General features: G+C 43.9%; 2 protein-coding genes across 2 annotated transcripts in view; one reads left to right on the forward strand and one right to left on the reverse strand.

The window, feature by feature from the left end:
• celsr3 (cadherin, EGF LAG seven-pass G-type receptor 3) overlaps positions 1–19,828 on the forward strand; it is a gene marked incomplete at both ends in the record, with an annotated part of 90,164 nt that extends 70,336 nt beyond the window's left edge. Inside the window, 16 exons of the mRNA XM_079274376.1 lie at positions 2,151–2,342; positions 2,429–2,615; positions 3,544–3,711; positions 4,736–4,862; positions 6,000–6,206; positions 9,500–9,674; positions 10,469–10,581; positions 11,140–11,219; positions 12,020–12,146; positions 12,397–12,516; positions 14,007–14,104; positions 14,691–14,782; positions 15,029–15,202; positions 16,910–17,104; positions 18,302–19,352; positions 19,801–19,828. Of these exons, the coding sequence (XP_079130502.1) occupies positions 2,151–2,342; positions 2,429–2,615; positions 3,544–3,711; positions 4,736–4,862; positions 6,000–6,206; positions 9,500–9,674; positions 10,469–10,581; positions 11,140–11,219; positions 12,020–12,146; positions 12,397–12,516; positions 14,007–14,104; positions 14,691–14,782; positions 15,029–15,202; positions 16,910–17,104; positions 18,302–19,352; positions 19,801–19,828 (3,134 nt within the window). The remainder of the gene's footprint in view (positions 1–2,150; positions 2,343–2,428; positions 2,616–3,543; positions 3,712–4,735; positions 4,863–5,999; positions 6,207–9,499; positions 9,675–10,468; positions 10,582–11,139; positions 11,220–12,019; positions 12,147–12,396; positions 12,517–14,006; positions 14,105–14,690; positions 14,783–15,028; positions 15,203–16,909; positions 17,105–18,301; positions 19,353–19,800) is intronic.
• Positions 19,829–23,591: 3,763 nt separating this feature from the next.
• fsbp (fibrinogen silencer binding protein) lies at positions 23,592–26,985 on the reverse strand. Its single transcript, XM_079274111.1, has 4 exons — positions 26,731–26,985; positions 25,798–25,853; positions 25,468–25,636; positions 23,592–24,980 (listed from the first exon to the last, which is right to left on the reverse strand). The coding sequence occupies exons 1-4, from the start codon at positions 26,933–26,935 to the stop codon at positions 24,616–24,618; spliced, it is 795 nt and encodes a 264-aa protein (XP_079130237.1). The 5' UTR covers positions 26,936–26,985; the 3' UTR covers positions 23,592–24,615.
• Positions 26,986–27,456: the final 471 nt, after the last annotated feature.

Below are 27,456 nucleotides of genomic sequence, written 5' to 3' on the forward strand. Positions count from 1 at the left end.
ACCAGTTAAAGCTTTCAGCACACACACACACAAACCCCGAAGCACTGTAGCACTTTCCGCCGTACATAATTTAGATTTACAGATGCCAAACACACACATGATCACACACATTCTCTTTCTCTCTTACAGCACATGTCCTATACATCTGCAGGTTTGGCCATGTGCCCTGTGTCATTTAGTTTCTGGCATCCTGTCACTTGTGCGTTTTGCTCTTTTCCACATTTTTATGTCACTTTAGCAGTGTTGAAAATACTGTTCAAAAATGCGTGCCACATGCAACAACAAGGTGTTGAAATAGCAACAAGAGCAGCAGCTCTGACAGGGATGAAGCCAGACAATGAATTTCACACTCAGTTAATGCTCTGAGCTACACACACTGATTGGATTCCTAGAAAATACCATCCAACCGAAACTCATGAAACTCATCAAAGTTACCATCGAGTGAATCTTGCCTCACCAGCTTCTTCCAGTGCTGTTTGGCAGCACAGTTAATCCCAGACCTGCCGAAAATATGAAATAGGCTTACCTGCCTTGGCCAATATGAATTGCCTGCTTTTATTTCTATTCTATGTGACTCTCATCTCTCTCTTACTTAACTGTTCATGCTTTGCCTTTGGATTACATCCAAAACGCTGTTAGATCATCTAAAACTGACAGCGTGATGCTCATTCCCAGACGGGGAGCATAGAATTAGCGGCAGTGAAAGCAGAAGGAATAAGAAATGCAGCCAACGTTCACACTCCTACACACACACACACACACACACACACACACACACACAGACAGTTGATACACACACACATACACACACACACAGACAGTTGATACACACACACACACACACAGACAGTTGATACACACACACACACAGACAGACAGTTGATGCTCTCAGCTAAAAGGGATGGAATGAATAACGTTGATAAAGATACGGATGGACCTGACACACACCCATCTGTTAGCTTCCAATATACTTTATTTTTCTCTCGTTTTTTTATCATTAAAATGCCAAATCTTCTATTTTATTTCACCAATAAACCATTTGTTTCGCCATCAAAATTGTCATTACAGACTTAAAATCAGAAAAACAGTCAGTCAGACAGTCTACCTCCACACACAAATACACACACACACACACACACAGACATAACACACGTCTGTTATATTGAGTGATGTCTCTCCTCTCTCAGTATTGAGTGCTGTTCCACTTATGTTTGGTTGGTCAAGTGTTCACTCATTATTGAACACTCCACATTGACTATGTACTTCCTCCACCTCATTCGCCACCTCATTTCCCATAATATTACAGCTCCTCTGGTCCTGTGTGTGTGTGTGTGTGTGTGTGTGTGTGTGTGTGTGTGTTCGTGGAGTCTGTATTGGGTTTACACAGTCCTAAATCCACAGAGATTCAATTGGTTTATTGACACAGGTGGTTCAGGTTTCCCCTTGTATTGTATTGTATGTAAGAAGGGAAATCAGCTTTATTGACCATGTATCCGTGTGCATACAAGGAATTTGACTGGTTTTTACGTTGCTCTCAACGTACATACACAGAATATACAAAACCCAAAAAATAAAAATAACAAAGTAGAGCAGAGGTACACAATTAGTTAATTTTTTTAATTAACAAGAGCATAATTACCCTTCACCTAATTTGAGTAAAATTGGCAAAGTTTGACATTATTTTCATGGTTTCCAGCTGTCAGAAAGCTGAAAGAACCCTTTCTTGCTTGTGTAGCTTTGGACCAATTTAAACATGGTGTGTACTGAATGGTTTTTATCAACTGTTGATTAAGGTTTCAAATGTGCCGTTATAGCTGCAACCCTGAGCAACAATACATTAGTAACAGCATAAAGGATGCTGTCCTTCCAGTGGAAATATAGCCTCCCTTTCGCAGTTCTCCTGGTGGGAGTAGTGAAAGCGTGATGTAAAAATCCCTTTCAACTTGCTGACCTTGTATTTAGTAAAGAAACTAAATGTGAATGATAACTCAGCAGCAGTGACTCATTCTTTGTAAGAGTCTGCACTTTATTCAATAAATAGCATCTTCCGCGGGCATTTAAGGGAAGTATTGATTGAAGGTTAACCGCCACCTACATTGTATGAAATGATGTGTGTTCATGTGCGTTTACTGCTCCTGTTTGTTTGTCAGTCATGAACCTCGACCGCGTGGAGAACCAAACCCACGTGCGGCGGCGTTTCCCACGTTACCACACCACCCTGTTTCGCGGCCAGGCTTTGTGGGACCCCAACACCCATGTGATACTCCCCCCTGCTGCCCTGGTGCCACAACGACAGCAACAACAACACAACTGGAAAGAGAAGGAGCGGACAGAGAAAGAGCGTAAGAACAGACATCGAATTAAATGCTTGACAGTGTAAGCGGCCGAAACTAAGAGAAACATACTGACACAGACTTCTCCATTTCAGCCTCGGCCCCTCAGAACGCTGCTGTGGCCCCTGTCAGTATCTCAGCCAATCAGACGGGAGAATACACTGCAGCCAGACGCACTGTTTCAATGCCAGAGCAGCCCATCACCATCGTTATCTTGCTGATCTATCGCAGTCTGGGCGGCGCCCTCCCTCCCAAGTACCACACAGACCGACGAGGAGTGAGGTGGGAATCAATCACACTCAGAACAATAAAGATCCGACAACAGCAGAAAGGAAGGAAACATGCTGGCTGTAGAATCGGGATTTCCCATGTCTCCTTTATTCTGCAGCAAGCAGTGAACCACAATTACTTTTATACAACAGGAGCATCACATCATTAGAAACACATTCTGCACTCTGTATCTTTATCGTTAAATGTAAACAGCAACTTGCCAGGATTTCATAAAAAAAGAATAGGAAAAGGCCATGGTGACATCTCCAAATTGCTCATTTTTTCTGGCCATCCCCAAAGGACGAAAAAGCAGCAAATCCTCACATTTCAGAAGCTGGAATTAGAAATGGCATTTTTGCTCGATGAATTCCGTAATAAAACAATGAATGGACCTTTTTCACAGCAGTTTTTTTTTCTTGTCATAATAAGAAGAACAGGTGAAATTGATAACAATAACGATGGCTCAGTCGCATTAAGTGTCCCAGTATGCTACTCCAGTGAGCCACCCGTCTGAATGCACCGATTGGTAATGTTATTGAACGCACCTGTGCTCTTCCTACTACGACAATTTCAAATATCTGGTGGGAAAACGGTGTATTCATCATCAAAATTGTGGCCTCTGAAGTTTCTGTCAGTCGATTAAAAGTTGATTGACTATTAGCTTCAGCATTAGTTCCAATATCACCTTCCTTACATCTGTTTTTTTCCTCTACCTTCTCTCACGGTAGCTCTCTTTCTCTCTCAACTCTCCTCCCATCGCTCTCCCCCTCTTCAGTCGATGTCAATGAACAGTCATTTAGCTCTTGTCTAGCGCACCGCCTCTGCTCACCTTGTCTTCGCCTTTTTTACTGTCCTAACCAAGACATCAAACTCTGCTTTCTGTCTTATTTAGGAGAAGCATGGTAACTCTGCGCTCTCTCTCTCTCTCTCTCTCCCTCAGGCTGCCCAGACACCCGGTAATGAACTCCCCAGTAGTCAGTATCTCTGTCTACAACAACCAGACGTTTGTGGGTGGGCACTTGGACCAGCCCATCCTGCTTGAGTTCAAGCTCCTGGAGACAGCCAATCGCAGCAAGCCACTGTGTGTGCAGTGGAACCACAGCAACCAGTGAGTACAGATTACACTGGTTCATATATTCACACACACACACACACACACACACACACACAAATCAATCAGGGCAGTAGGGCTGGTTATTGTCATTTAGCTTGCGGTATTATATGATGCTTCACATTGTATTGATGCTGTTAAAACAAATGCAATACAATGACTTTACACTGTACATACTGTATATACATACTATTGTGTAATATATTATGATATATGGCTATATGTATAATTTTAATGCATTATGGAGACATTTACATGTGGTGCCATGTTTTGAAATTCTGTAGCTTTATAATGTGGAAAATATATCTGACAATATTATCTCAATTGGAGGAGTTTGAGTTTTGCTTTTAAGTATGAAATATATGCACCGTCTGCCTTTAGACTTTCTTGCGCTGGACTTATGGCAGCCACCCGTATTATACACTTTTGTTTTTGCAGACCTGTCACAGTAGGAAAAGCAGAGGTGGAACCAATAACAATAAAGATGATTCACTTGCATAAAGTTTCCAAGTAAGCCGTGTCAGACAGCCAGCGCGCTCAATATCAGGGCTCAACTTTATGGAATGCAGTCATCGATGCAATTAATTACACCCGTGTGTTTCCGGTCATAACTGTCAACATGTCTGCTGCGAAACAGGTTCATTAACGGAAGTAGTGCTGTGACGTGGACCTTAAACGTGAAGTGAAATGGTAGTTAAGTGACACAGAAACAAAACCTGTACATTTTTAAATTCACAGAGGGGGTACCACTGTTCATATGAGGACCCGCACCTGAATCACAAAATTCAAACTGCAATGTAGTGTGTTCCCTTTTTACTCAGTGCCACACACACACACACACACACACACAGCAACACACAGGTGTATGCCCACTGACAGCAGAGGGCATGCGTTCCTTGCTTCACACACAAGCGGCAACATATCATACAGATAGTGTGTTCATGTCTTTGTGTCCGCACATCTGTTACAATTGACCTTTTACGATTAACCGTCTTGTCTCTCTCTCTCTCTCTCTCTGCAGGTATGAGATAGGAGGCTGCTGGACAGTCAGGGACTGCATGGTGGTGTACAGGAACACCTCCCATGTCCGCTGTCAGTGCCAGAGACTGGGCACCTTCGGGGTGCTGATGGACAGTTCGCACAGAGAGGTTAGTGATCCGTCAGTGGAGAACTACTCACATATTCATTCCATTCATATGCCTCTGTGTCATAATGAGGCATGTAATGGATTAATTGTGCATTAACTATCAGTGATCATGCTGCGTAAACACGCCAGTGTGTCGGTTTTCACAGCTGGTAATTGCTTGTAATGTAGTCGGTGTAAAGGTTTGAAATCCCGGAGAATTAATCCTGCCTGACACTCTGAAGGCTAAAGGAAGTCTTGTTACAGCTGTAGAAGATTTTCACAGTTTAATGCAAACCCCCTGCCAGTCACTTCCCAGCATACGAAGTAATGACGTATCACAACTTGACGTTTGAGATTGGAAACTAGTGGAATCAGAAACCTCATACCTTGTGATGAATTTAAAGTTGTACATTTCCACCAAATATGTATAGTTCACATTGAATACTGCACGAGTCCAGAGCAATGAGAAGAGGGGTGACTGGTGCTCAACTTGCCCAAATACAATTCTGAAGGCGTTTCTTATGTTTACTGGCAGCGATTGCGCTCTGTGCATGCAAAGGTATAGTGATCTTAATCAATTTCATGCTTATGATACTCTGATTTCTCCTGACAGATAGAAAGGTCTGCTAGTTTGCTTTGTCTGTTGTTTGGATTTGTCTGCTTACTTTCATTTTCTCTTTCAAATGCCTTGAGACCGGCTCATAATAAAGACACAAATGACTTTCAACAGTTTGAATACGGAGATGCTTTGCCTCTTTTAATCCTTTCAAAACCTTTAATATTCAGCATCACACAGCAGCCAGCATGCTACATGTCATACTTCATAATCATTTATTGATTTTTTATGAATCTGAAACAAGTAGCTGCCTGGTGTAGATTCTTCATCTGAATTACTTGCTTTCCAAATAATTTATTATCTCTGTCATAAATATCGTCAGTTCAAGTGAAGCCAGACAGATGAAGGCATTTACCCAGACTGAGGTAGCAGCATTTCAACAAATTAAGATCCATTTGCAGCTCTTTGTCTTATTTCACCTTGTGGCTTTTAATATTACTACTCTCCTTCTTCCCTCTGCCCTTCCTTTCCATGTGCTCCCTCCGAAATGATCTCAGTTTGATATAATACCGTCTCTCCCTTCTCACATCTCTGTGTGAGCAGCAGTTGGAGGGGGATCTGGAGTCGCTGGCCCTGGTCACATATTCCTCTCTGATCGTCTCCATGCTGGCCCTCCTGCTCACAGTCCTGGCGCTCTCCTGCCTCCGAGGCCTCAAGTCCAACACCAGGAGCATCCATTCAAACACGGCGGCAGCCATGTTTTTGTCGGAGCTGGTGTTCCTGCTCGGGGTCAATCAGACGGAGCAGCAGGTAGATACTGGTGGCTTGTTTTTCTGTAGCCTTGTTTGTCTTTGGCTTTATTGCCTTCCTCTTTTTCATCACTGTCACTCCAGTTCCAGTTTGCTTTTGGCGTAATTATTGTCTCATTTTCAGCCACGCGTTGCAGATTTGAAGGTGTACTTAATGCTGAGCGACATGGAGAAAATCAAATATCACTATATTTTTGACCAAATACCTCAATAACGATGTAGGTGCGTTATTGAAGGGTTGACTATTGGTGCTTTCACAAAATATTGACACAGTGAGATTTTTGATAAATGGCTCAGCGGATGAAGGTAAATAACTGGACAGCTAGAACTTAACTGTAATGCAACCTTTAAAACCAGGAAAAGACTACACTAGTTCCATATTACGATATCCAAAATCTAAGATGTCGTCTCATCAATATTGATATATTGCCCAGCCCTAGCAGTACTCACCTTTAAACCGCTGCCTTCTTTCTTTATACAGTAGAACACAATATATCCTCCTTTTGCTGGTGCAGCTCTAAAAGATACATCAAGGCATCTCTGTCTTTTTACCTTTCTATTCATCCTCTGTGGCTCCATCCTGCTCACTTTCTCCCTCTCTACATCATACGTGTGTGTTTTTGCTGCTTACGTACTGTAAGTCCTCTTACTATCATGCTCAGTACTTTTCTCTTGTTTTCTTCCTCTCTCCTGACTCTCCTTCTTTTTTGTTACATCACAACTGTGTGTGTACGTAAATAGCAGTGGGTCTTGTACAGAGGGGGTACTGCAAATATGTGCTCACTCAGCATGAAATCTAATTAATTAAGCTGTATCCCCCACACAGTCGACTGTACGGCTCTTAACCGTGAGACCGGTTACTTCTAGCTGAACAATATGTTCTCTTATTCATGTGCATCATGCTTGGGAGAGCATGTTGGTGCTCGCAGCGAGTGTTTGTGTGCACGCTTGGTTTTACATGCTTATGCACAATTTAATCTTTCTTTTAGTGTGTAACTTGTTGTGTGTGTGTGCGTGTGTCTGTGTGTGTGTGGGGGGGGGGGGGGAGTGTGAAATCCACCGTCTGGCTGTATTCCTGCCAAGGCGGCTGCTATTTCTATGTCGTCTCTGGCTGTGTCGTTAGCAATTTGTACTGAGCTTCTTTTAACCTCATCCGGGCGGTACGAGTTGTCTTTCCTTAACTTAAAGATGTAGAGTGCTCAGCTGCTAGTGAAAAGGTATTTTGATTTTGCATATCTATATATAATTTGTCATCATGTCACCATCATGACCCTTTTGGTGAACGTTATGAATATCAGGTGTCTGTCCTGTTGGCGGGCTGCAGTCACACGTCCCAGGAAACCAGAGTTGATAAAGAAAAACTCACAAGAAGCTCGGTCATTAAACCTGCATTTTGTTCGTCCTAAATATTTTGACAGAGAGGGAGAGTCGAAGCAGATCTGATTCCAGTCCTTCCAAGTTAAGCCAAGACCGGATTGACAGCCTGAGCCTTTTGAGCTGTAATCTTTCTGGTGTTTATATCCGTTAAGAAAAACACAGAATAAATCACACCAGACCGTTTATGTTCTCACTTCTTTTCGTTGTACTGAGCATTTAAAACATGGCTTTGAAAGCTGGCTGTCGGTTGCCAGCAGCCATCTATTCTCACTCACAAACCCGTACGTTCTCTAGTTGTTGCCTGTGGTTGGTTTATAGGGCGGGGCCAAATCCTCTATCCCGATATAGCTCATTACATATCGCAATAATGATGTGTATGTTTTCTGGTAATTCAATTTTAAAAAACGTCTGTATGACATAACCACATGGTAAAGGCACGTGGTGCTGGTTCACAGATAGCTTGTATTCGGACATGTCTGTAGTGGGGACCTTAACTTTGTAATTGTGCCCTCTCTGTGTTCGCAAAACAGCTGTTCGCTCCAGCTTCACTCCCACGTGCATGGATCCGAATGTAAAGCACCGTCTAACTGACATAAATATTGCTGTAATGCTGTTTTCACGACTGTTGTTTCCACATTGCGATAGATACAATACAGAAAAATATCAATCAGCCCTATTGGTTTAGTTCCCGTCTTGTGAGAAACAGCACCACAGCTCTCTTAGAAGACGATGACGTGCACTTTCAGATGTGTAAGGTGCTGTAATTCAGAGACACTCTAGTTTGAATGGCATCTTCCTCATCTGGTTAAACAAACAACACAGACCGAAGCCCCCGGAGTTCAAATACACCACTTTAGACAAGCTTGAATGCAGCCTGAGGGTAATTTCTCAGAGATTATTCAAGGAGATGTTCAGCATTACTTCCAAAACAAACAGCAGCACTTCACTGACAAAATGGATTTGGAAGTTGATCCTCCTGCCCTGACAAAACATGCTCAAATTCATTCCTGATAATATGCAATCGAACCCGTGGCATTGCACGGACTTCAGATATTTATGTTAAAGCGTCTCTGAAAACTGATTTGACATCCTCTCCGCATTCGTGCAGCATCATCTATGGCGATGAAGTCATTTTCCGTGTATCCATCAATACTGTTTCATGGATGGTTAGAAAGACGAAAAGAAATAAATCAACCACGGACCAAGCTCTCTCCTAAATATATGGTATAATTCATAATATGTATTGCTTACAGACATTTTTTGTAGCAGGTCATTTGATAAAAGCTTGAAATATACGATTTTGAATTGGAGTAAATGTGTTTTTTCTGAGCTGATTATTCTTCTTCAAACCATAAAACCAGTGAAATGATCTGTATTTATTGCTGCTATTATTATTGTAAACATATTTGTTACATGAACGCTTTCAGTCTTCTACACACACAACTGCTGTGACAACCACATTACCTGCGAGCGTACTTTCCTCTTCCAGCGGTGCTTTCTTTCACACACATAATCATAGTTAACGCACTCTTGGGCATTATTGCTATAATTCAGCATCATAAAGACGTTAATCTACATTCATATCATTAATTGTTTAGCTTTTCCTGGAGACTTACTGTAACATGCTGCCATGAACTCTGTTCATCAGTCACATTGGTAATTAAATCATGAAAGTCTGTCACTTCATCGCTGACACCTGCTGTGTTTTATTAAAGACTTGTTGGTCTGCTCTGCACCTGTCACAAAATCAATACAAAGGTTGATATTTTTTTATTGCTCCCCATCTTTTCTTCCTTACCTCTCCTTCCCTTCTTCTTTGTTTCATTGCTGCTTCTCCTCTCTTCTTTCTCCTTCTGCTGTCTCCATCTTCCCCCTTGCTTCCCTTGCTTTAATTCTTCTCTTTCTCTGCCCCTCCAGTTCCTGTGTACGGTCGTGGCCATTCTCCTGCATTACTTCTTCATGTCCACTTTTGCCTGGATGTTCGTGGAAGGCCTTCATATCTACCGCATGCAGACTGAGCAACGCAACATCAACTACGGCGCCATGAGGTTCTACTACGCCATCGGCTGGGGCGTGCCCGCCATTATCACAGGCAAGACACACGCATGCACACACGTCGGATCTCTGGGATATTTGTCGGAAGCGTGTCTATGCATCCACGTCCTCGCCACATTTATTCACGGCAACATACTGTCATATATGTGCACAGACACACACACACATCACACACACACACACACGTACGATGAGTCTGACTGTGTAGATAAGCTTTCTGTGACATTTTATTGGAGAGATAGTAGAGCACAGACACACACACGCAAGCAATTTATTCCTTGACACACACGGTAAGCAAGTCATTTCTGTCTCCCCTCTTTTTCTACAAACACACACACACGCACACACACACACACACACACACACACACACACACACTCACACACTTGCAGTTTCCACCCGGATACATGCTGTCAACTCCCCTCTATCTGTTGCTCGTTCTGTCACACACACACACACACACACACACACACCGACCGCTGTCTCACCTTGCCTCAAGAATGGATATCTGTCTCCCACCACACATACACACACATACACACACATACACACACATACACACACATACACACACATACACACACATACATGGCTGCATGTCTTTTTCCTCCGGCTCAGAGGTGCGTTTAATCCGTCTGTCCGTCTTTATTTAAACCCTTCCTGTCTCTCTTACTTTTGCAATTCAATTAAAAAAATCTTTATGCTCATGACTGTCAAAACCTTGACAGTTGTCCAAACAAGGAATTAAGATTCACAGATAATCTCATGCGGTCACATCCTGTACTGCCTCTCTCTTCCTGTCTCATCTGACTGTCTGTGTCTTCGCTGCAGGCTTGGCGGTGGGCCTGGACCCAGAGGGATACGGGAACCCAGACTTTTGTTGGATCTCCATCTATGACAAACTCATATGGAGCTTTGCTGGTCCTATAGCCATCGTCATACTGGTAACTGTCCCCTGTCTGTCTGATATACAGGAGTGAATGCTAATGTACGCACACAAACGTAGCGTGTAAACAGTGAGCTGTTGATGAGCGTTTATCAAATATGTTTTTTAGAGGAACATTGGTTTCGGTTTTGTTTCCCTTTAAAAGATTATATAATCATAAAACCTAGTGCAGATAAGCTTAGCTCTGCTTACAATGCTTGATGTCAACCTAAGGTAAACTCTTCTTCAAATAGAAATGTGCACTTTCCTGACCTTTATTAATGACAATATTAATTTCCTTTTTTCTTCTGTACTAATTTATTCATTCAGCGATACATTTTTTTAAATTCCCTTTTGTATATTGTTTTATACGGTTTGAGCAAAGGAACCAGAACAAAATAAAAGAGCATTTCGTAGACTTGAATGTCTTCTTTTCCCTCCAAGATGACTATTTTGTCCACATTGATTTGTTTCATTTGTTTATCCTCGTCCCTGATGTTGCTAACAGCAGTATTGGATTAGCTGGAATGCATTAAAAACGTTGCCTTAGCATTGGTATTGATTTCCCTTTATCCAGATGAATGGAGGGATTTTCATGATTGTAGCCAAGATGTCGTGCAATCCCTCTCAGAAGGAGACGAAGAAGCTCCCTGTCATGTGAGTACCATGCACTCACTGTGGTTGAATGACTTATCTCACTTTGTAAAAGTGACTTTGATGGCCGTTTTTCATCATGTAAATGTGTATAAAGATGATACTGTATGAAGATTAAGAAGCTTGTGTAAAATTTAAATTGAAGCACTATACAACATACATTAAAAATAACTGCGAACAACCTCAACAAAGCTACAACACTAAATCGCTGCTTACATTTTCAAACTGTGACTTTTATTTTTTTTGGGGTTTGCATTACAAAACTGTTGTGGACGTAGTTTAGAAACTGGTTTGTGAGTGAACTAACAGGGAACAGAGGGGAATACATCTGTCTCATTCAGTCAATGCTGATTTGATAAACAATGATCATGTCAGGCCTTGTTGTTGATCAGATCACAGAGACTCCCACGTCTCTGTGTCAGTATTCATATTATGGTTTCTCTACTTAGCCTTTTTCTGCTGGTTCTAGTCATTCTGGCTTTTCTGTCTCTAGATTTCTTCATTATCCTGGACATCAATAACTGATAACCACATTGTTGTGATATCACAAGTAAAAGTATATGGTGGTATGAAGTAAATTAGTTTTCAAATGTTACATTTACTAATGGCTAGTTGTCTAGCCGGCAGGGAAACAAAGTAATCAGAGTTATTGGTAACATGAGCTGTTCCCAGTCAAAGCTTAACCGTGTCATTGTCTTGCACATCCAAGTCGTACATGTACAGATGCAGCATGTTGATGTTGTCTGTCTCATGGTTTGTCAAACCTTCTCCCCCCCACTGACCTCTGTGTTTTCTCTCTCCAGTGAGACTATTCGCAATGCCTTCCTGCTGTTGCTGGTAGCCACCTCCACCTGGCTGTGTGGTCTGATGTCCGTGAACAACAGCATCCTGGCTTTCTACTACATATTCGATGTCCTCTGCCTCGTGCAGGTATGAACAGAGTGTATGTTTATATATATATAGAAATGTTGCACTGATTCTCCTTCCATCCGGTTCCTTATTGCCGTTACATTTGTGCATATAGTACGTCAAAATGACTGGCCAAATAATAGTTTTTGTTTTATTGCTCGAATACAAAGAAGAACACGGTAGTGCTCGTCAAAAGGAAAAGACTGCTTAGCACCTTAAACTTAATCTGTGTCCTTCTACCGCTCTCTCTCTCTCTCTCTCTCTCTCCCAGGGTTTGTCGGTGATGCTGGTCTTTACTGTGTTCAACGCCGAGGTTAAGGAGGCCTGGAGCGTAGTCTGTTTGGGTAAGAAGAGCCCCGGAGAAGACCCACCAAGACCCCCGCAGAACACTGTGAGTTACACACACAAACAGCCTCCTGTTGGGGGTTTTGCTGCAGCTCGTGTCTGCTTAACTTAAAACGTGTTTATGTTGTCAGATGTCTTGGTTTGCCTTGACATTACTTTGCGATCATTTACTCAGCTCATTGTGTAAATAAAGATTTAAAGACATGTTTGATGATTTATATGAGCTATAACAGCATAATTCATCATTCTTCAATCATTATTGCACATTAACGACTTGCAGGGTGAATGTAAGACCCTGCTGGGAAGCTGTAAATCGTCCCGCTGCATGATCCCGAAGCCATTTACTATGTTTTATTCTCTTCTACAGTATTCCCTCTTTTTTCTCTTGATGCACATTCTCACTGTGTCCATTACTAGACCAGCACAAATGCCCTCCTGCCTTTCATTCCCTCTATCCACCCATCCATCTTTCCTGTCCTTCCTCTCCTCTCTTTCTGCCTTCAGGGTTTGTCGCTGACCCAGATAAGACAACATACTGACCAGTGGAGGTCTGCTCACTCTTAAGTCCACTTCTTCAAACGCACTGTGCAGTGTCTATTTAGAGAGAGAGAGTGTGTGTGTGTGTGTGTGTGTGTGTAGCCCTTTCCTGTCTGCACATCTTTTCTTCACTCTTTCTTCTATCTCATGTGTGTTTTAGCTCATTGCACTCGGTTTTCTTAAGTCTCTCTCAATATCTCTCCTCTGCTATACTGTACAGTGTGTGTGTGTGTGTGTGTGTTAGTTTACGCGTTGTTCATTTCACCCTTTAAACCCCCATCTCCTCTGAGAGCTCTTCCTATCCATCACTGAGACATGTGGGGCAAAATAACTGATCCTTTCCAAAAGTATTATAGGACACAAATGACCAGCTATCGGCATCGTTTCGCCAATCTGACTCTCCGACGACTGTGTGATACGTTATTTATGACTACAGTGGCCTATTACAGTATGGGAAGCAGAAGTCTTGACCCATTTCCAGGCTAGTAGCTTCTGCTCCATTAGCTTAGCCTCCTTTTTTAATTGTTTCCCCCTGTCAGCATTCAGTCACGATAATAGCTCCCACAAGTCACGGGGCGCTATTGCGAAAATATCACGGGCGGTTGCTTTTGAATGCTGACAAAAAGAAAGATGTCTTGACAAGGTTCTTAAAGTTTAGCCACCTCTAACAGTACTCTGTGATATGGATAGAAAACATCAGCACCAGAAAGACGTCCTTATGGGAATGTGAATTGCCATAACATAACATAATATAACATTTGACCTTTGATACAGTGCAGTATGTTGTGTAACTACAGAAGATTCAATAGGTCACTTTTTTCCATGTTCAGAAACCATCACGAGGGAGGAAATGTGTTTTGTACCATTCAGTGTCATGGTTAAAGTAACTCTCTCACACCTTGTGTGTGTGTGTGTGTGTGTGTGTGTGTGTGTGTGTGTGTGTGTGTGTGTGTGTGTGTGTGTGTGTGTGTGTGTGTGTGTGTGCGTGTGTGTGTTCAGGCTCAGAACCCCTATCACAATGCATCTCTGTTGGAGCAGAGCGGGCTGCACCGCATCACCCTGGGAACCTCCACCGTCTCCTCCGTCAGCTCCGCCAGGTATATAAACAGACAAAGGTTCACACACAGACACGTCGCAACGTTCCCCAACAAACTAGAAATACATTTGGAAGGAAAACGTCCACACCAGTGCTTGTAGGTTAGGACTGGCTTAATTCCTCCCGTAGTTCAAGAGAAACTGCTTTAATACCAACAATGTAAGTGATAAATTATCATTCAAATATGAATTTGAGTTTGACTGATTCTCTGTGGATCTGAGAGAAAGCTGCTTCAGGGAGGACATTCCCTCGTTAACAAAAGCCCTGTCGCGCATTTTGTGGGTCAGTGGGGTAAAGATGAAGAAGATTGGATGGAACAATGTACTGTGGTGTATGTAGAGCAAAGCTAATGTACTCTGAGAGTGGCTGTTGGTGTGTTTTATGGCTGAGTGACTGTCTGCATGTGCGTGTGCGTGTGTACAGTACATACTTTATATGTGTGTGTGTGGATGCTCCATATTTTTTATCTGTATTGACCTGCATGACTGCATATACAGTATACTGTGTGTGTGTGTGTGTGTGTGTGTGTGTGTGTGTGTGTGTGTGTGTGTGTGTGTGTCCTCACTTCTCTCCTCTTTCCCTGCTAGAGAAAATCTTTTAGCTCGTCAGACGCTGGAACAAAACATCGTCCACACCGGAGCGACCGACCTGGATGTAGCCATGTTCCACAGAGACGGAGGTGAACGCACAAACACGACCACGGACACAAACGCACACTCAGCAGTGACACGTTCTCCATTTCTTCACCCCTGTTTTGCGCTTCTTCTTTTTTCTCATCACTCTCGCCTTTCATATACATTTAAAAGGTTAAGCTCACATCACAATGTCTCCATTGTGACGTGAGCTTAACCTGTCAATGCTATTTTTCCTTCCTCCTTGTTGTTTTCCTCCGTCCCTCCTCTCACTTCTCTCCTTCTTCCCCCAGGTGAGGATTCGGACTCAGACTCAGACCTCTCGATGGAGGAGGAGCGCAGTCTCTCCATCCCTTCCTCTGAGAGCGAGGACAACGTCCGACTCCGCGGGCGCATCCAGCGGCGATTCAAACGCTCCAATCACAGCGAGCGTCTGCTCACAGAGCCCACCCACAACGGCACCAAAGGTAGACGAGCACTCAAATGAACGATTCATCTCAATATTTTTAGCTTTTTAAGGCATTTCTTCTCACAGTATTGCCAGAAAAAGGCCAGTAATGGTCAAGTGGTCTTGATTGAGTCCGGGTTAGGGTTCCAGGGGTTTTTGGTGGAGTGTTCCCCCATCTATCATCTCTACCTGCTTAACCTGTGCAGGGTCGTGGGAGCTGGAGTGTATCCAATCTCACTTTGGGTGAGAAGCAGAATTCACCATGGACAGGTCGCCAGTCTATCACAGGAATAACACATTTGGACTCACAACCACAGCTTTACTTTCATTAAGAGACAGAGACCCCTGTCAGCCAGCAGAGCCAAACAATTTAGGACCCTGTTTCGAAAGCAGTCCGCTCTTTTTTTAATCTCAGATATGTAGAAACAAGCAAAATGTGTGGCACAAAAACATACACACACACACACACACACATACAGGAAGAGGAAATGTCAGTGCTGGTAGTCATGCATAACACATGAGTTTATGCACAAAGTATGTGATATAAATGTCATGCATACACTGTGCTCTGCGAAAGGTTTCACCGGAGAAAACGCCAGATGTGCAAATCCATAAATCCATACAAGTAGTCAATTCTTAGCTTAATTAGCCACCTGGATCAATGAAACAGAGTAAAACAGGGACCGGAGCAATATGAAGGAATGGAGGAGGACAGGATCCAGATGGCCAGTACAGTCCAATCAATTCATCAGTGCAGTCGAACTGAAAGTCACAGTTTGAAGATGGCGGCCTATTCGTTGTGAGAAAGCGTTAAACCCTTTGATCGATTCAGGTGAGCAGTCGACTGGTCAGTGTGAGAGGACTGTGCAAGGAATGTGTGTGACTGAGTGAGTGCTGAACAACACAGAACAAATCCAATAAATCGATTATTTAAAACGTGTTGCAGTGAATGAAGAACTAAATCATAATACAATCAGAACAATGTGTGCTTTTCAAGGTAAGCACTTAACATTAATGGTGCAACGGCGTCATGTGTTTTTGTTGCAAATATCTCAGGGTTGATCTGAGGAAACAAGCAGATGTCACATTTGGCTTTTCCCGGTTTTTGGACTTAAAAACATAAAAATTATTCACTTTAATTTAAAATTGAATACATTGTTATTTGCAGCCCTAATGATAACATTGTGACAAAATGTGGGTGACCTAACCCTTTGTATTGGGATTTTCCAAATGACACTGATTGGCCCTAAAGTGTTGATATCACAGAACAAACTAATATGTCAAATGGCTGTAAGACAACTGCTTGTTTATACATTAAGATGAATTCTGCCCGTTCATAGGTCATTTGCACCAGTCTGATATCTGCTATCTACCAATATGTCATTAGCAGTTATTTCATTATGATCTGCTATTCGATGCAGACGTCTGTTCTGTGTTTGTTGGGATGCACACGAGGCAACAGAATAAAGCAGAATGCTTGAAATCAGAACGATGACGATGAGGCTTAAGAACATATTGGCAACAATAAAAGCGATTTTGTCCACGTTCCCTTTTTCTTTTCTTAATCACTACTGTGACACTAGCGAGCTTTTTTTGTTTTATCAAAGGTGATCGATAAAGTCGTGACCTGACGTGAGAACACGTATTTGTGTAATAAGTAGTCCGTTTTCTGAACAAAGGATTTCACGAGTAACCTGAAAGCGTTTGTTCTTTTTGTGTGTTACAGATCTGGATGGCAATGACCTTCTGTCCTACTGGCCGGCTTTGGAGGAGTGTGAGACGCACAGCCTTCAGAAGTGGGGCTCAGAGCGCCCCCTGGGGGGCGATTACAGCAAAGACGCTGCCAACAACAACCAGCAGGACGCAGCGCTGACCAGTGGGGACGAGAACGGCCTCACCCAGCCAAACAGGCACCGCAAGGGTGAGAGAAACACAAACACACACAAGATAAGGGCACGCTGACACTACGCCTGACCCCATATAGTCGACTATTTCACTCAGGAGCCTGATTAGAAGCAGATAGTCGTAGTGCGAGTAGATGTAATGTAATGAAACAGAGGATTCTTCATCATTTAAAGGTCTATATGTATTCATCAGAGCACTCACATAAGAATGAAACACTGTCAGAGCCCTAGATATGTTGTAGATATGTAGATATGTCTCTAAATTCAGCTGGTGGAGGCGCGTGGACACAGCTGTTTGCGACACATATAACAGCTGTTTGTGGATTCCGTCTCTGTCCCCCGCTGACTGTCCCTTTGCTTTCCTGTTTCCTTTCTGTCTGTGAATTGCTACAATACGGGAAACGGAATTAGGACCAAAAGATCATTTACAAAAAGCAGGCAAGATAAAAGATCATGTCTACCGATGTTCTCTCCGTGTCAGTACTACGGACAGCGTCTTAACGAGACACACACACACACACACACACACCACTACCGTGCTGTCCATTTTTCTGAAACAACAGCTAGCGTACGGAGTAACATGTATCTCTGTATAATATTGTACAATCATGTTGTTGATTTTCTATAGATTCATAAAGCTTAAACCGAGGCGGGTCAATGGACGTGTACATTCTATATTTTTTTATATTCCAGTCTAATATTGATGAACAGACTTGTACCTATAAGAAATTGTGTTTTTGTTTCTCTCTCTTTCTTCTTGTTGCTTTAAATATCGACTTGTGCAAATAACTTACGGTAAAACAAAGCTCATTCACTGACACATGATCTGCTGTATGTGCAGTTTGTTTAGCATTTTAAATGATTCAGTACATGTTATTCCCTCCGGAATGATTTACCCCCACCACACACTAAAGAGCTGGAGTCAGCTGGAGTCAGCCTGTAGCGTCAGTGTAAATCTGCCCCTAAAAGCACGAGTGGCACTATAATATGTACAGGAGAGTGTGTACTGTATACTCAGAATACATACATATAAAATTGGCTTATGCTCGCAAACACACAAAGGTGCACCACACATGCAAAGACACACACTGAGAGTAAGTGAGGAGGAGAAATACAGGCGAATATAAATCACTCATGCTGCCTGAAAGCATGGGTGACATTTTAGTGAACCTATTAATAGACAAAGCACATGAACACCTATTTTCCTGTCTCAGGTATCCTGAAGAATCGTATCGGCTGTCCCCCGGCACTCCAGGGTCTTTCCACCATGGGCCGCGTCCCCAGTGAGCTCAACTGGTACCGAACCTCTACTCTGGGCCACCGGGGAGTTCCTGCAGCCTCGTATGGTCGCATGTACTCTGCCACGGCTGGTGCCAGTGGAGGCTCCGGCTCTCTCTCTCAACCTGCTTCCCGCTACTCCTCCAGGGAACACCTGGACTCGCTGTCCCGGAGGCAGTTGTCCAGGGATCCACTGGGGAGGCAGACAGTTGGGGGGTCGAGGGACCGACTGGACTCCCGGGGCTCCAGGGACAACCTTGATCTCCTGCCCAGGAGGAGAGAGCTGGGGCAGGGGGCAGGGCTAGGGGGACTGGGGCTGGATCACCAGCGAGTCTCATCGTCCAGGGAGAACTTGACAGGATCCAGGGACAGACTGGACAACCACCACGCAGGTAGCGTCCACGCCTCGAGGGAGGACTTGAGTGGAAACGGCGGAGCGGGAATTGAGGGATACCTCAGCGGATCGAGGTCGCAGCTGAACTCGCTGACCCGGCGGCAGGCGTCATCCCGGGAGCACCTAGGGGGGGCGCTGATGAGCAGCAGGTCGAGGGAGCAGCTGGAGACCAACGGGGGCGGAGCCCAGACTCAGCCGTGTCGGGAGTGGCTCCGGACTCTGCCTCCCCGCCAGCCCTCGCACCCCGACCAGCCTCCCTCCTCCTCCCCTCCTCCCCCTATCTCCGAGGAGCCCCAGCAGGAGCACCTCCCAGCTCACGGCAGAGGACGACTGGACTCTGCACCTCCGTGTCGGTACCCCGGTCAGACTGTCCCCCAGGTCGCAGGTTCAAATCCAAACTCTCTGGGTCGACAGCCATCCAGTGAACACCTGGACATTCTGTCCTCCATCCTGGCATCCTTCAGTTCCTCCGTCCTCACTCCTCCCCCCGCCGCCTCGAACCCTGGGCCTAATGGCTCCGCCCATGGGCCCTCCCCCTCCCCGCCCCAGTCAGCCACCTCCCACAGCATATCTGAAGTCTCCCCCGACTCCGAGTAAGTCCTTCTGTGTTCATAAATCGGCCTGCACTCACCCTCTCCTGTCCCCTTTTTCTATTTTATATCTTGTGCTTCGTCTTCAACTCCCCATTGTCTTTGATCCTGTGTAAACACACTTTTTGGCTTTTACTTTCCTGCACCTCCTCCCTTTTGTCTCCCCCCGACTGATTTCTTCTTCCTCAGCAGCTCCATAGGGATCATGTCCACTCTTCAACTCTTCCTTTCACCTCTCATATTGTTCCTTTCCTGTCTTTCCCATCTCTTTTAGCTCGACTTCACTCAGCTCCCTCTGCTCCATGTCTGTTCTGTTCTGTCTCTCTTTGCCCTTTTGCTTCTAACAGCTCATTTCCATTCTGCTCTTGTATGTTGTCATCATTATGTGTCAGTAAAATTACAATCAGTGTTGAAACCTATCGATGACTCATTTTCCTTTCCTTCACCTCAGAGCCAACAGAAGTGAAGGACAGTCTTGATGACAGCCTCCATTATCCCTTTATGCATTGCAACGGTGCTTGAAAAAAACCAGGGATAAGTTCAAAGGTCATGGATGGTCCTGAACCACTGGGGCACACTGGGACTTCTGAAGCCTAGAAACAAACTTGGGTGAGAGGAGACAGAGTCGGAGCGTCCCCATGCGGATAAAAGAGGGCTCGTGGTCAGTTTGTACTGTATAAATGACATTTTGTTCAAGTCCCACTGCCTACAATGATCTTTGACTTTTCTTTGAACGATGGCTCAACCACCTCTGCTACCTAAAAACTGTTCAAGACAAACACAAACTCCTCAGATTTCAAAGTCAAGGCAACTTGATCCAGACAACATCAGTCTAAAAGAAGAAGAAAAAAAGAAGAAAAGACTGTAAATAACATTTTTATACATTTTGTATCTTTTTCATTGGAGATGAAGAAGAAATCTTTTGTGACGTTTTCTTTTTTGTTTGCTTTTTTAAAACGATTGTGTCCGTGTGAGGTTGTGAGTGAGGTCGGTGCGAGTGGAGTCTTGTTCGTCGGCGAGGGAGACATTTACCCCTACAAAGAAAAAAAAAATCCCCAAATTTCTCCTCCAAAGCAGTTTTCCTCAGAAACTTTTCCTCACACTCATCAACTCTGTGTATAGCGGCGACAGGGGTCCGGCAATAGTATCTGATGAGATTATTAAAACATGTGGTTTAAAAAGGAAAACAAAATATCAAAGTAGCGAGAAATGATTGTAAATAGAGGGAGTGGTTATTATAGGAGAGGAGATATGATAGGAAGATGATTGTGAAGAGAAAGATGGGCCAACATTAAGCTCAAGCACCACATGAAGGCGCAGAGTCGGTGGTTCCACCATGAAAGTATCAGCTCTCTCAGGAGATTGTGCTGTTTTGTGATCCACTGTATGTGAATGTGACTTTGTCCTCCGTCCGTGTCTCTTTGTGCCTGGTGCTGTCTGAACCAGACCACATATCAGTCGACTGATACTCCGGAGATCCGGCGGGTGAAGGTCGATATCTGCTTCTCTGTGTGAGGCTTCATCATGTAACAACCATTTAAAGACCCTCAAGGTGTTTTTGCTCTTTGATGCATCACGACTCGACCTGCCTCAAGATACACCACGGGGAGCACCCAGGAGACTCAAGTATAAAAGCTTCTCATGCAGAAGTTCTGTGCAAAATCCAAGCCAAAGGGCCGACTGCCTAAAAATCAGTACCATACGTCGTTATTCTCCAGTTCTTTTGTTGTTTTTTGTCTGATGAAAATGACTTGTGCAGGCTGTGAACGCTCTAGATGTAATTCACACTTTTGTTTCAATTGTGATGAGTATTATTTGTATTCATGATTGTGCCATGGGAATTGATGAGGCCCTAGAGATCGTCGCTACAACATAACCCACTGTGGTTCTCGTTCCGTTTGGCTGCGTACTGTATCGGAGAGGGGGGGGGGGGGGGGGGAATTTAGTTTGGCACGTAAAAGGAGAGCGGATCAGAGCGAGGACGGTATGAGTCACGTCCCGGTGTGCGCGCAGATATTTATTTCGAAGACCTGAAAGCAGACCTGCCGTACACATCCAGCCCGGTGTATCTACCAGAATATATCAGCTCACGTCTGTAGCACATGAAGCCCCATGCCAGATATGTTCTTTTAAATTGCTTGGCTGAACACAGATGCTGGGGCATGACTTCAGAATGTCTTCTATACGTGAGAAATGTCCTGACTTTGCTGATGGGCTCCAAAACATCCAGCACGAGCTGTCATTGATGAAGAGGTTCACACCAGAACACATTAATGCAGATTGCTGTAGGAAGATCGGGTCTCTTGCCAGATCCGGGCGTATAGCGTCTGCGGCACCGCACCAGTTTGCTGTGGAGAGATGTCAGTTGTGTCAGCGCTAAAAGCCTCTAAGTGGGTTTTAAGATGCAGCTCTTTCCATCAGCCACGTCTCCCTCCTCACAGCTGTTGGAACGAGCGCTGATGTCAGGCCTTGAGGTAACAACACACAGGCATTTGTAAGCAATGGAGACGGGAAGGCAGTCTCCAGCAGCCTGCAGGAGGAGTAGGGGATTGTGGCTAACTTGACTGTGTTTTTGTCATGAAAAAAAAGGGAAGCGGTTCATAAATAACTGACGGTAGAATGAGGTTTCTGTGATGCCAAAATGAGTTTGTCTGCATGCCCTCGAGCAGAGAGCACTGTGACGTTCAAACAACACTGGAACAGCAAGACGGGAAGTGGATAAAACAGCGAGAAGGCTGAAAGAGCACAATGAGCATAAGAATAAATCTTTAGGCACACACTTAGACAAGGTTGGAACAAATTGAGTCAGAAACTGTGACTGTGTGCAAGATGTACCTGTGGGAGGAGGGCGTTGAAACATAGAAATGCAGAAAGTTGGAATAAAAAGACACACACACCTCGCAAATGCACATCTCCCTGTTGTGACTGCTGCTCCGTCATCCCCATGTCTCTTGGGAAGTGACAAGTCAACCTATTATTACAGAAAAATGCCCCTGCAGGGGAACGCTGCCCACTATTTCTCCTCACTCTTTTCGTTCAGCTACTCCATTTACTCTTTTCTCCATTTGCTCTTCACAGATCCATTCGTTATCTTCACCTGACAGTACCTTTAACTTGTACAGACATGAGATTTATTTTATTTATCGATCATTTATTGACATTGTATTGATTATTTATATTGCCATTTTGTATGATTTCTTTTGTTGGGTCAGAATGTTCCCTTTTGTCTGTTTCTTATGATCTGAGTCTCTCACTGCAACACATTCACAGATGAAGGACAAGAGGAGACGAGAATGTGAAGATGGAAATGTGACGCAGGATGCTTTTCATTTGGTTTCTTTATTCAATCATAGGGTTAAAATCTGGAACAATTTGACAAAACGTGAATTTCAATCCTATTTAGGTGCTTTTTTTCCCCTCCCCAGACAGAATGTCAACATATCTAAACTAAAGGTTCAATACTGGGTGTAAATAGTGCAGATACGGCCCAAATCAAACCCTTTTCTTCCCTGTTCATCGTTATAGATTCAAGGCTGAAGCTTCACAGGCACAACATCAGATCACCAACATCTAAACACAGTCAGACGTCAGTGAAACTCCAGCTTCAGGTCCATCTGGTCCGGACCAACAGGAGGAGACAAAAAGACTCAGTTGAGACTAAATTGTGATGTGCTCAAAAAAAAAAAAAGACAAACAATTGGCGAAGTGACGGAGGAAAGAAACAGAGTGAGATATAGTCGGGCGGAGGAAGAGGAGGGATGGGAGATTGTCTTTGTTAGCGTGTTTGTTCATTATGGGATGCCTTACATCCCGCCGTCGGGCATGGAAACAAGAGAAATGTTGGACATTAAAAAAAAGAACTTATTCCTACTCGACTGTGTTTATATTTATTCTGTGTGTGTGTGTGTGTGTTTTTGTTTCATATTCATGAGAGGAAACTTCCTGACAGGGACACGTTTTTCTGGAAGGCTCTTCTCTCTCCGACTTGTTTTGACTCTCAAAGTTTCAAGCTGGAGAAGTTCAGCTGACACTTTGATTCCCAGCAAAAAACAGAAGCACTCAGCTGAGACTGAATATAAGCAGCCCCCGAATTTGACTTTCATTTAGACCTGCAGGGGCTGAAAAATAAATCAGTCCTCCTGTTGAATTACTGTAACTTATAACAATTTGTAAAACACAAAATAAATGCTTGCTTTAACACATACAGATGGGTGACGAGGAGGCATTTTGTTTATTCACTTTTATGCAGTTAGACGACAATATCTAAACCACTCGTTTCTGCGTTTAAGCCAGGAGGCAATTAGCTTAGCTTAGCATAACGACTGGAGGCAGGGGGAAACAGCTAGCCTGCCTCTGCCCAAAGTTTAAAAAAGATGCCCACCGGCAACCTTTAACGCTCAGAAACTGCTGCAGCACATTACTATACGCACATAGCAGTTAATGCTCTTGTGGCTCAATGGGATCTGATGCCAAGTCCCAACATCAGCAGAGTAATAGTAATAGCAGCGTAATAATGCACGTGGTCCACAAACTGTACTCTTGGCAATGCAGCGTATGTTTCTCCACTCATGTATTCTTTTTTCTTCCCTCTTTGATTTCTCACCTGTCTGTAGTCGACTCATCTTTGAGCCAAATACAAATTTACTTATAAAGCAAAGACGAACATTTAAGCATATACATACTCATGTTAACATGCAGAAATAAGCTATGCAGGTAAAATCATGATAAAAAGATTGTCCATTTAGGAATTTCATTTAATTTCTACATCTGCAGTGATTAGATGTAATCTCAATACAGTCTTTAAGATGAAGTACGTCCTCCCTAGAATAAGGCTTTACACAGTCAACCTTAAAAACCAATGACCATCTTATTTTGAACACTGAAGAGACTGATGAATGACAGATACAACAAAACGTGTATATTGTACTTCTATAGGTCTATTAGTACCACATCTTAAATGAAGTGTTGTCCTTAACTCGTTTGGTTTAATTCAACTTTACTTGGACAGAGAAGGTGGCGGTTGCGTTGCAGAGGGAACGTTTGGTAGTTTGACCATTTTAAATAATGTAACTCTTCTTCTAGTCTGTAACCCAAGTAATGTCACTTGTGCTTTCAGCAACAACCAAACCTTTTTGTGTGAGAACAGCTGATTTAAAGCGACTTACAATCCTCCTTTTGCATTAAAATACAAGACGATGTATAAAAATAGCATGGCGTATCGACAAGAGAATACAGGAACTGATAAAAATGCGACAATGGGAGCAGTTCATCCCGACGGTCCGTACGTTTTCGCCTCTTCGTCGCTGCTGCTGGAGGACGACGGCGGCACGTCCTCGCCCATCCTCTTTAGCTTGGCTTTGTAGTAGGACTTCTTCATCCTGAAGGCCTTCTCCTTCTGCCGCGCCGCTCTCCTTTTCTCCCTCACCAGCTCCTGCTCCCACGCCAGCACCTTCATCCTGTTCTCCCACTCCAGGATCTTCATCTGCTGCTGCTGCTCCAGAGCGTCCGCCCTCTGCTGGTGCTCCTGTCGCGACAGGTACTCGTGGTCCTGGTGCAGAGGCGAGCGGCGGGTCGCTCCCTCTGCCTCGCCGCCCGTCGGGTGCAGACGCTGGCTGATGACCTGGGAGGTGCCTGCGGAAATAAAAATAAAAAAAGTCAGTGAGGTGAACCCTGTTTTCCTGAGAGCCATCGGTCCGATACCTATTACTAAATGCAGTTAGCTGTTTCCAAACAATACACCGCTGGTATCACATGGGGTGTTTTAAACCGCGGAGAACTTCCTCAGGGGACCAAGAACCTTTTGAGGAGCACAGAACCTAAAGCGGTGTTTCCACAGGAGGAACCGGAGACTAACTTTAGTTCATCAAATGCCAGAAAGAAAAAAATATATATCTCCTTCCTCCTCATCAATAGTAACCTATAACACCATTCCAGCTAAAGGCCATCATTCAGTGCTGCTTATATGACAGTTCCTTAATTAAGAGTAACTCAGGTTAACACTGGAATATCTCACATACACATATTCATTCAAAGGTCACCAGCATTTTCCAACAGAAAGTTGACTGAGCAAATGTCTCCAGGCAACTAATAGTGTGGCAGCTCGCAGAGCTTTACGGACCTGGGGCCGTCGAGTAGGCAGCAGGAAATGTCAAATCCTGGAGCTCTGCATTGTGGGAGGTGGAGTTCGCAGTGGGGCTGTGGGGCAGATTGGACCAGTCGCTGCCTGCTATTCTGTCCAAGGTGTCCCGCTGGAGGCAGAGGGCCACTTGCTCCTTGCTGTCCTCGGTCTGAGGCGGAGAGAACAAAGTGTGCTTTTAGTCGGTGGTTCCCAAACTCTTTAAGGTCCAGGACCCCTTGAATAAAAACAAGTCCACGGACCCCCATTGGATAAGATTTTGTCCCAGGATCTCCATAGGAATTTAGCTTCTAGATGTTTTATAATATTTACCCGCTTCACGCTGCCGTTCGTCTGCCCAGCGGCATTAATCAGCATCACGTTGTCTGCTAATAAGAGAAAAGGACAGAAAGACAGACAGACAGGGAGGAGCTGCAGGTTAATGTAGGCAGAGAGCGCCTCCCTCTGGTGAAGGCAGGTACAACAAACATCACCTTCACACGTAAAGGTATCCAAAGCACTTTACGTTGCAGCATCGTGACTGCTCATGTTGTTTTTTTTAGTATGGATAGTAAGTAATGAAGCATGATGGGACATTGACAGACATTAATCTATTTTGGGATTTGAATCTTCACTTAATAAAAAGAAAGTCAACAAAGTCAGCCTCAAATGTACTGTCAGTTTCAGGGCGAGTGCTGTAATGCCACTTTCTAACGCGATAACATTTAAACATTGAATTCTTGGAATATTTAATCAGTTTCCAGGTCAAATTCCTTATAAGTGTAACAGCCCCAATCACAACTACTATATTACTACATGTATAAAGCAGTGCTGTGCTGCTGATGAACCTGTTATTCTCCACGATGGAGTACTTGCTCAAGAGCACTTCAGCAGGCTGCAGATGTTCAACTACAACAGCTCCTCATCTCCCTGCAGACCAGTGTTGACTCTTGTGTTTGTAAAGCTCTTAATGGTCCAGCCTAAAATGTATGAAAACCATGCGAGATTATGACGGATTACAACTCCTGAAACGAATCTATGTCTCTCTGCTTCATACAAGTTTAAAAAGAATCCATGACCCGATGGAAAAACTGTGGTTGATGACCTGGTACAGATGGTTCTACACAGGACGTGGACACTGTCAAATACACACCACCAACAACAACAACAACAACAACAACAACCCGCCATGAAACCACGTGAACAAGCAGTGACCGGTAACTATCGCAAACAGTTTCCCCGTTTCCTTAATTGAAGCTCAGATACCTTCCCTCAGCTTGCGGACCGCCGCTTTGTGGCCAGCTCCCCCTGCGTGGCTGGTGAGAGCAGCCTCGCCCATCGTCTGAAGTTTGATGGATTTACAACACGCCCTGCATCGGGCGAAGTGAATGTCCTGGAGTTCCTTCGCCAGCCAGTCCTTGTAAATCACCTTTGAGAGCCAGGAGTCCTGGAATTTACATTTCCCAGGCATGGCTAGCAGTGAAGTTAGCTGCACCGCTACCTTCCGGCTGCTGGAGGGCGAAGCCTCTTCTGCCGTCTCCTGGTGCGTTCACGGGCTACTCGGAATAGTCATTGAATGTTTGCATCATTGCGCATATTAATTGAAACGTCTCTATGTATTGACACAAAGACAGCCCAAATCTGTATTTATACTACATATAACTGCATATTATATTCCCATGACTTTCTAAGAAGACTGAAAGTATCACAAAGAAAGTGCAGAAACAGCACAATTGTGTCTGTTGGTTTAGTGAAGCAAAAAAATAAAAATCGTAAGTATTTATTTGTGTCTATAAGTGTCAAAGAAAGTTAAAGAAAGGAACAAATAAAGCTTGAATAAATAGAGTGTCAGTAATTTTTTTTAAAGCTGAAAAATACCTTTGACAACATAGTTTTCCAAAAAACACTTAAAGGCGGCACAACTCGACGGTGGTCGGTCACATGGGTCGCTTTCTCCAATACAAATACGGCTAATCTTTTTTCTAACCAATC

Source organism: Melanostigma gelatinosum (genome assembly GCF_949748355.1).
Source record: "Melanostigma gelatinosum genome assembly, chromosome: 8".
Classification (NCBI taxonomy): Eukaryota; Metazoa; Chordata; class Actinopteri; order Perciformes; family Zoarcidae; genus Melanostigma; species Melanostigma gelatinosum.